This window comes from Haliotis rubra, unplaced genomic scaffold (assembly GCF_003918875.1).
Source record: "Haliotis rubra isolate DU_JTF1 unplaced genomic scaffold, ASM391887v1 Scf627, whole genome shotgun sequence".
Lineage (NCBI taxonomy): Eukaryota > Metazoa > Mollusca > Gastropoda > Lepetellida > Haliotidae > Haliotis > Haliotis rubra.
In genome coordinates, this window is record NW_025767332.1 from 626,223 (window position 1) to 636,534 (window position 10,312).

Consider the following 10,312-nt stretch of genomic DNA (forward strand, 5'->3'; position numbering starts at 1 on the left):
ACCGTCATTGCCAGAACGTTCGGCTGCACCCGAGCAACTGTCATCAGGCTGATGCAACGACTAAGACAAACAGGCAATATGTCAGACAGGCCTTGGAGTGGTCGACCCACGTGTGACAACGCCTGGTGATGATCGCCACATCCGGACAATTCATCTGAGAAATCGGCGACGTCAACGGGTGCGACGGTACTAGGACAACGTATCAGTCGACATACAGTGTACCGGCGACTAAGAGAACATGGTATTCGAGCACGTCGACTCTACCGCGGAGTGCATCTCACTCTTCAAAACCGACAGTCGTCGATTGACATGGGCCAGGCGAGTTCGACGTTGGCAGATGCGTGATTGGCGACGTGTGACGTTTATCGACGAGAGTAGGTTTTGCCTGTACAGTAATGACGGCCGTGCTCGTGTTTACAGAAGAGTAGGCGAACGTATTTTGCCGAATTGCGTTCAGCAAGTCCGACTGTTTGGAGACGGTAGCGTGATGGTGTGGGGTGGGTCTGTCGCAAGCTCAAAACGAGACTTGTGATTATTCATGGCATCCTGAATGCTCGAAGATAGAGGGATGAAGTTTGGTGATCAGCTGTGTTGTCATTTAACCAGCAACAACCACGTGGCATTGTCTACCAACACGATAACGCAAGGCCTCATACAGCAAGACTGACAAACGACCTTCTCAGTAACGCTAACATCTTTGGTTTGCCGTGGCCAGCATGTTCTCTCGACATGAATCCGATAGAACACTTATGGGACTACCTGGATCGACAAATCAGAAGACTACCAGCGCAACCTGCCACCGCTCAACAACTGGAACGATGTCTCCTACAGGAACAGCAACGGATCACGTCTAACGTCATTCGTCGTCTTACGTCATCAATGCGTCGACGTGTTTTGGCGTGTATTGAAGCCAGTGGTGGTCACACTCACTATTGATTCAACAATTTGATTTTGCAGAAAAATCCGCCTTGTAGATTTGTGTAAAAGTTCAGACTATGATGGCACGCCTTTCAGTGTCAGTCAAACGGTGCTTTAATACAAACGGTATTTATATAGAATTTATACAAATATAGAACCAAATTTCAGGCAGCGCCATGTGTGGGATCTGGGCCGTGTTCGGTAGTGATGTAGATGTCTCCGTGCAGTGTAAGGTGTTCCACAAGGTGGCACATCGGGGACCAGACGCCTTCAGAATAGAAAAGATCAACCATTTCCAGAACTGCTGTCTTGGATTCCACCGATTGGCCATCCTTGATGACGTCAGAGGGATGCAGCCAATGAGATTGTACACTCATCCTCACATATGGCTGATATACAACGGGGAGATCTACAACTATAAAACAGTATGTCGGTTTATTTAATAACCAGCCATCATACGACATGTTCTAGGTCTATTCATCAAGCATCCATCACGAAGTCGGTACAATAATATTTTTTCTGTTATGTATTGATTGACGAGCTGAACAGCAAAAAATATAACACACTTGTCGAGAAATCGGTACCTACAGAACTTAATTTTGAAATAAGAATGCACCTTGCAAAATCTATGTACACTTACGAAGTTATATTCACACACACGCACATGCACACACAGACTGTCCATTATTTGCTAAAGTTGGATGTCATGAATACAGACAGACAGAAAAATCGGAGTTTACCAATAGGCAAGTGGATTGAACGCAGATATAAGAAAAGTGTCGGGTCTTTTAAACGTACAGTAAGCTCCAGGAACTTCTGTAGTCAGGAGACCTCGGGAACTGTTAAAAAGTAAGTAAACTATCATCACAGCAGAGTCCTTATATGCCGAGAGGGTAACGAAGGTGACAAACGCTGTGGATGTGCATGTATTTGTGATCAAAGGCCCGATTAAGGTCCAAGACCAATGATCAATATTGTACGTGCGCTTCAATAAATTTGCTGCCATTTGCACTCAACGATCCTGATATTTTTATTTCCGGCTATGTCCTTGGTCTATATTCAGCCCAAATATTCAGACAAATAGGTTTATCCAACACATAGTCATGATACATAAAAAATATTTTCTTTTCATTTAATGTAATCTTTCATATTTACATATCTTTCATATGTTTATTTCATCCCAAAAGGGGATTCTATTTAAAATCCAAAATCATTCTTAGAACGTTTTTGGTTTGTAAGTATGTAAAGCCTCAGTGGTAGTGAGATGTAATTTCATTGTGACGTTAGGATAAATAGTGACGCACGATGGTTTGCAAAGAATTGTGATGCAATTTCAAATACGCTTGTCCTCCAAAAGGTAGCGAATCAGCATGGATTTCACCCGAGCACAGATTGCGACGGAGAACCAATCATTCACCTGTATGCCAAATATGGTATTGATTTCCCCGCCCACCTGGATGGGGTGTTCGCCTTCTGTCTTCTCGACACAGCCAACAGGAAAGTTTTCATTGGTCGAGACACTTTTGGAGTCCGCTCCTGCTTCAAGCTTGTCACCGATAGTGGCTTCCTGGCTGTGTGCTCAGAGGCTAAAGGTCATATGTTAAAATATCATATTCTATTTTTAGAGTAAAAAGTCATAAAAGTCTGCTTGATGATTGTTTGCTTTTCCTGCTAAATGACGTCAGTCTGTAAATGATCGAATCTGGCCCAGGCAGTCCAGTGATCAACATCATGAGCATCAATCTATGCAATTGGGATGCAATGACAGCAAACCTGACCACCCGATGGTCGCCACTTACGACAAACATGGGTTGCTTGAGACCAATTCTAACCGGGCTATTCACGGGTCCACTAAAGCGTGGAAACTTTCCATCATTTTTTGTCCATATTTCATCCCCGCTGTGATTGCTTATTTGTTTAGCACCACGTCACATCTGTAAATTGGGATTGCTCCCACATTCTAACACGCCAAAATCCATCCTATATTGTGTAAACAACCTCACTCACTCACTCATAGGTTTGTTTGGATTGAGCCACAACGTAAGCGACGAGGCAGCTGACATCGTCCACGTCGTCCCCGGTACAGTGGAACAGTACGACCTCGACAACAACGGACGCCACGTTCCGGAAGATGAAACAGTTCCACTCTATTGGCGACACCCCTGTACAAAACAACCGTCCCTCCCGACTCACTTGGTAAATGTCTCAGTTATGTGCTTGCATTAGAGGGGCGGTGGGTAGCCTAGTGGTTAAAGCGTTGGCTCGTCACGCCAAAGAACCGGGTTCAATTCCCACATTGGCACAATGTGTAAAGCCCATTTCTGGTGTCCCCCGCCGTGATATTGCTGGAATATTGCTAAAAGCGGCGTAAAACTAAACTCAGTCAGTCAGCCAGTCAGTGCTTGTATTAGACGATAGTCATGTAAGTGCAGACTCTATGTAGTCTACAAAACTATTCACGCACCAGTTTGAAAAGTACCGTTGTTACTAAGTTCGAACTTATAACAGAGCAATAATTACAGTAGAAAAAAATATGACGGTTTAATTATGTAAAGGTTGGTCATCAAAACATATTTAACAAATTACAAAATTGTTTAGACGCAAAATGTTATTTGACCACAAGTTGAGGTCTCAGTTTTATGCTGATGAAATGACTTGGCCTGAGTTTTCGACGAACCACATGGTTGGCAAAACTGGGAGCCCGCAGTGATGTCTACGGAGAACCCGACAATTGTAAACCTCCAGCCCCTAAATTTCGAAGCTCTCTTAGCGCTACGATTGTCGTACGTTAATGTTAATGTATGACGCTTACGACTATCTTAGCGCTAAGAGAGCTTCGAAAATCTAGGCCCAGGACCTGAGTCTTTAAGTCTTTAAGTCTTTATGTCTTTATTCAGTATCGGAGGCCTCGTGGCCCAGATTACAAACTGTGTTGAAATACAAATTTCTGTGTGGAATGCTTACTGCTTACAATATATTTTTGATAAGTACAATGATAATACATGTAGAAATAGTTATGTTGTACAAGAATTTATTGACATATGTATTGTGACATAACCAAATTGAATATGAGTCCACTGGCTGATTGATTTAGTAAAGTGAGTGTGAGTGAGTGAGTTTGGGTTTTACGCCTCTTTTATCAGTATTCCAGCAATATCACGGCGGGGAACACCAGAAATGGGCTTCACACATTGTACCCATGTGGGGGAAGCGAGCCCAGGTCTTCGGTGTGACGAGCAATTTAGCAAAGAGAACCGATTATATTTTTAATACAGAATTCTACCCTGAAAATAAATATAAATATTGAAGACTAATTACCCGATCCATGTAGTCCCCTCTTTGGGACGGGCAAATATTGAGCGGACCCTCTATTCTTACATGGAAGCTCCACGCACTTTTAACTGTTGTAGTTTGCTTATATTCAGTTCGAATAAGCACCATTGGTATAATCTTTAAACAATGGCACATAATACTTATGTTGCATACAGTAACATATAGTGTTATATTCCAAATGGAATCTTGTTTCTACAGGAAGTGGCGTGGCAAAGAACATCCGGGCACTGCTAGAGGCGGCAGTGAAGAAACGCCTAATGGCCGAAAGAAGGATTGGGTGTCTTTTGTCGGGTGAGTTGGCCTTCGATTACAAAAGGTGCAAGAGTAAGGTATCTATCAGACTGAAATCCATAGTATTGATGTAGTGTTCATGAGTTAGGGTCAAATGAGACAGCCGCAAATACAACAAACCCCCACACACACACACACACACTAACAACCCCCCAACCCCCAATCCTCAGAATATCAAGTGTTCAGGCACCATTTGCTGGATATCCGAGGCAGTCAACCAACTATTAGAATCATGAATACGTTCCCATATTGTTTACAGTATAAAAGTTTATCAAAATAATAAATACCAGGGACAACCTGAAATTACTCAGAAAGGGGTCTTTTCTACCATATCAATAATTAAAACTGCGCTTTGGCTGGATAGGTGATAGAATGCATCTTTCCGGTTGTGTCATTCCAAAGGTGGCCTCGACTCGAGTCTGGTAACGGCGTTGGTGGTTAAGCATGCCAAGGAACAGAAACTGCCCTACCCCATACAGACCTTCTCTATTGGCATGGAGGGGAGTACGGACATCATAGCAGCTAGGAAGGTGAGTGTTGGAGCATAGCATTACCCCATACAGACCTTCTCTATTAGCGTGGAGGGTAGTACACATATCCTGGCAGCTAGAAAGGTGAGTCTTGCATCATTACATTACCCCACACAGACCCTTCTCTACCGGCATGGAGGGTGGTACAGATATCCTGGCAGCTAGAAAGGTGAGTCTTGCATCATTACATTACCCCACACAGACCCTTCTCTACCGGCATGGAGGGTAGTACAGATATCCTGGCAGCTAGAAAGGTGAGTCTTGCATCATTACATTACCCCACACAGACCCTTCTCTACTGGCATGGAGGGTAGTACAGATATCATGGCAGCTGGGAAGGTGAGTGCTGGAGCATGATATTACCCCATTCAGACCTTCAGCGTTGGCATTGAGGGAGAACAGATACCATGGCAGCCATACGCCACTGGGTTAAGAAACGAATACTCAACGAGCCAAACCATTACGGCGGAGCTAAACACTTCAGTTAATACTACTGATTGCATTCATCAAGTTACACTAACAAGCTGTACCACGCGAATGCCTCAAAATGTATGGTTGCTCCTGAGAGAAAATGAACTTACATTCTATATTTCGTTGCCATATTTGAACGTTCACGTTGTCTTTATAATGTATGTGTTTCCATGTAGGTCGCAAGACATTTGGACACTGAACATCATGAAATTACCTTCACACGCCAAGAAGCCTGCAGTATCATAGATGAATGCATTTGCCACATTGAGACATACGACATCACAACCATCAGATCTTCAATTTGTACGTATGACTATATGCAAATGCTAAATAGACTAAACCTTGAGCATTCTGATACAATTTTCTAATATTACCGGATAAGACCGTAATGATGTTTTCAGGTTGACAAAGCCAAATCTCTGGACCAGTTTCTTTACTGGACCGGTTTTATACCTTTAAGCCTAATCCTACACAACTCATTTTTCTGATATTATAAAATAATTCTAATCCAGCTTACCTTACATGTTTAACTTCATCATCACAGTCTTATCTACTTTAATTTAAAATATCAGACCCGTGAAGGTTAGAATTGGTCTTCAGTAACCCATGCTTGTCGTAAGAGGCGACTAACGGGATCGGGTGGTCGGGCGCGCTGACTTGGGTGACACTTGTCATCGTATCCCAGTTGTGTAGTTCGATGTTCATGCTGTTAATCACTGGATTGTCTGGTCCAAACTCGATTATTTACAGATTGCCGCCATATAGCTGGAATATTGCTGAGTGTGGCGTAAACTAAACTCCTCACTCATTCACTCACTGCCTTAAATATCAACGCTCCTCCATAACAAAATAGAAAAGTCATATGTTAGATGTTATTTCCAGGTTTATACCTTCTCAGTAAGTACATCAGCGAGAGGACGGACACAGTGGTCATCCTGTCCGGTGAGGGGTCTGACGAGCTGGCCCAGGGGTACATCCACTTCAAAAAAGCCCCATCACCTGAAGCTGCGGATGAGGAGAGTCGGAGACTTCTGAAGGACCTCCACTTGTATGACGTGCTGAGAGGGGACAAGGCCACAGCAGCCTGGGGTGAGTTAAAGTATCATCTGGGGCGCCCCGATCCATTCCTAGTTAATAAACAGAACCAGGATTGGAAGTAGAGAGAGCTCAGGATCCTCGGGATGACCCCCATCCATTCGTAGTTAATAAACAGAGCCAGGATTAGGAGTAGAGAGAGCTCAGGATCCTCGGAATGACCCCATCCATTCGTAGTTAATAAACAGAACCAGGATTGGATGCCGTGAGATATCAAGATCTCTGGGGTGTACCGCACCCATTCGTAGTTAATAAACAGAACCAGGATTGGGTGCAGAGACACTTCAAGATCTCTGAGGTGTCCCACATCCATTCCTAGTTTCCTAGTTAATTTAAACAGAACCAGGATTGGGTGCAGTGAGACAGTGAAGGATCTCTGGGGTGCCATGGGGCTTGACATGTGACCTGTGTTAGATTGAGCAGGGACATGCCATGTATCTGAATGCTACCGTGCTACCATTGAAAGGTGTTTATGTGTTCTTGCAACCGTTAAGGTATGCTGTTGTAATACACACTGTAAATGTCTATTTAAATCTTTTATACGTCCTGTTCCCAAGACTGGAGATCAGGGTCCCCTTCCTTGACCATCAGTTCACCAGCTACTACCTGTCCCTCCCTGCCGAGGACCGCGTCCCCAGGAAGGGGGTGGAGAAGTACCTCCTCCGGTCAGCCTTTGATGGCATGAACCTCCTGCCCAAGGACATCCTGTGGAGGCCGAAGGAGGCCTTCAGCGATGGAGTCTCGGCTGTCAAGAGGTCACTCTTTGAGGTCATACAAAATTTCTGTGATGAACAGGTAATTGGTAACGTGAAACAACGAAAATATACGCAAAGAACTTAAAAGATCACATATACTCTAGGGGGTACAAATACATAAATCACTAACTGGCATCGCTATAAATGAAACCCCGTCATTAAAAACTACTCACTTCGGTCTTTAATTAACTTAAATCGACCTTTTGACAACAGTGCACAATTCTCACCCGCAAATGAAATTTCAACCAATCAGAGCGGGGCGTCTCTGTGACGTCATATGAGAAATAGATATGAGGGCCAATGCAGAATTCATCTACATTTCAGGGGGTAAATTATCTTGTTTACAGGTTTGTATAAACCTGAAATCCAACTGTTGTGGAAAATGAAAGCTATATGTTCTCACAATCTACTGTCATTTAATTTTGTCTCCTGCTTTGCCTAGCTTCCGAGTTACAACTTGTTTTCATAGACGATTCTGTCATATTCAACATTATAAACATCGATCAAAGGATTAACGGATAACACGTTGATTGATAAATAACTTTTATCTTACACAGCGGATTTGTCAAAAGGTAGTGTTTATGTATGTAGATTTACTAATCTATACTGAAGCACCCCTGTATTTTGCAATGATAGATTTTCAACACGTACATAAAGCTTCTCGTGGTGACCACGATGGAAAAACATGAGTATGATCCTTTGACTCATGAAAACGACAAAATACCTGGAATCCATGTCTATTTGAAACGACAAATGCCTGGAATCCATGTCTATTTTAAACGACAAATACCTGGAATCCATGTCTATTTTAAACGACAAATGCCTGGAATCCATGTCTATTTTAAACGACAAATGCCTGGAATCCATGTCTATTTTAAACGACAAATGCCTGGAATCCATGTCTATTTTTAAACGACAAAATACCTGGAATCCATGTCTATTTTAAACGACAAATACCTGGAATCCATGTCTTTTTAAACGACAAATGCCTGGAATCCATGTCTATTTTAAACGACAAAATACCTGGAATCCATGTCTAAACGACAAATTTTAAACGACAAATACCTGGAATCCATGTCTTTTTAAACGACAAATGCCTGGAATCCATGTCTATTTTAAACGACAAAATACCTGGAATCCATGTCTATTTTAAACGACAAATACCTGGAATCCATGTCTTTTTAAACGACAAATGCCTGGAATCCATGTCTATTTTAAACGACAAATGCCTGGAATCCATGTCTATTTAAAACGACAAATGCCTGGAATCCATGTCTATTTTTAAACGACAAATGCCTGGAATCCATGTCTATTTTAAACGACAAATGCCTGGAATCCATGTCTATTTTAAACGACAAATGCCTGGAATCCATGTCTATTTTAAACGACAAAATACCTGGAATCCATGTCTATTTTAAACGACAAAAATGCCTGTCTATTTTAAACGAATCCATGTCTATTTTAAACGACAAATGCGTGGAATCCATGTCTATTTTTAAACGACAAAATACCTTGAATCCATGTCTATTTTATGATGATAATTGCTCATTTTAACAAAACCCACTGATTTTCATACAAAACCATGTATGGCCCTGTAATGTCCTATCATTTGGGTAACTTTCGAAAATACACACCCAGCACACGGAAATACAAAAATACGATTCAGGAAGAATCTGTAGGGCTCTGTTATCCTAGCCATGTCGTTCTAATGAATGAATTGCTGTAATTGTAACTGTTCCAGGTTAGTGAGGAACAGATGGAACAGTCAGCATCCTCTTCCCCTTCAACACCCCAGGACGAAGGAAGCGTTCTACTACAGGCAGGTGTTTGAGAAGTACTACCCGTCCAAGGCAGACTGGGTTCCGTATATGTGGATGCCGCGCTGGACAGATGCGACTGACCCTTCAGCAAGAACACTTAGTTTTTATGCGGAAAAGTGATCATGTCTGAAACAACTCGTCTCCTTTCACGAAGCAACCTTTATTAAGGTTAACCTTAACTCCCATTTTTAAATATTGCACTAAGGTTAGTGACTTACGATCACCTTTGTGCTTTGTGAAAGGAGGCAAGGGTCCACACTGCAAAAACAGTTTCTCAAACACAGCATATACCCATTCTTTCTGTTACATTTTCTGTTTAACGTGGCACTCAGCATTATTCCAGCTATATGAAAGTGGTCTGTAAATAATCGAATCTGGACCAGACGATACAGTGACTGACATGATCATCGATCTACGTTTCTTGGACACGATGACCAAGTCATCGAGTATGACCACCTGATCTCGTTAGTCGCCTTTTACAAGCCTTGGTTGCTGAAGTCCAATTATAACTCGGATCTTCAAAGGTATATTTATATGTATAAACTTCAATAAACCAAGTTTATTCATGCAACAGGACATCACGAAGTGAGCCCCATTACCTTTATTAGGTCAATAGATGAATTTGCAAGAGGACCTGCTTTGTAAATCAGATGATGAAATCAACATCACAATATAAGGCATTAATACTTTCAACAATTTCCCCAAAACTAAATAAAGTCAGACAAACTACACTAACTCATTGAACTCCTGGATCAAAGGAATCATCGGATCCTTACGTAAAATCCTTATGTCTCCGCCAGCGTAATACTAAGTATTAGAATAATGATACGTGGTGACAAAATAACGTTTATGTCAGTAAGTGAGTGAGTATGGTTTTACGCCGCCTTTAGCAAATTTCCAGGAATATCACGGTGGGGCACACCAGAAATGGGCTTCACACATTATACCCATGTGATGAATCGAACCCGGCGTAAAGAGTGAACGCTTTAACCACTAGGCTATCCAACCGCCCCATTTATGTCTGTAAAGACTGAACACAAACACATATCCGATAGTTTGCGCGCTGTAGCGCTACACACACAGTTTGGGTGTCATTCTT

The 10,312-nt window shown here is 42.3% G+C and overlaps 1 protein-coding gene across 1 annotated transcript; it reads left to right on the forward strand.

Moving 5' to 3' along the window:
• The first annotated feature begins 1,094 nt into the window (after positions 1–1,094).
• LOC124256396 (asparagine synthetase [glutamine-hydrolyzing]-like) lies at positions 1,095–9,333 on the forward strand. The gene is given in 11 exon segments (XM_046690401.1): positions 1,095–1,347; positions 2,280–2,510; positions 2,936–3,082; positions 3,816–3,905; positions 4,450–4,542; positions 4,945–5,072; positions 5,720–5,846; positions 6,426–6,636; positions 7,196–7,433; positions 9,135–9,181; positions 9,183–9,333. Coding segments are annotated over 11 exon segments (1,716 nt in total).
• Positions 9,334–10,312: the final 979 nt, after the last annotated feature.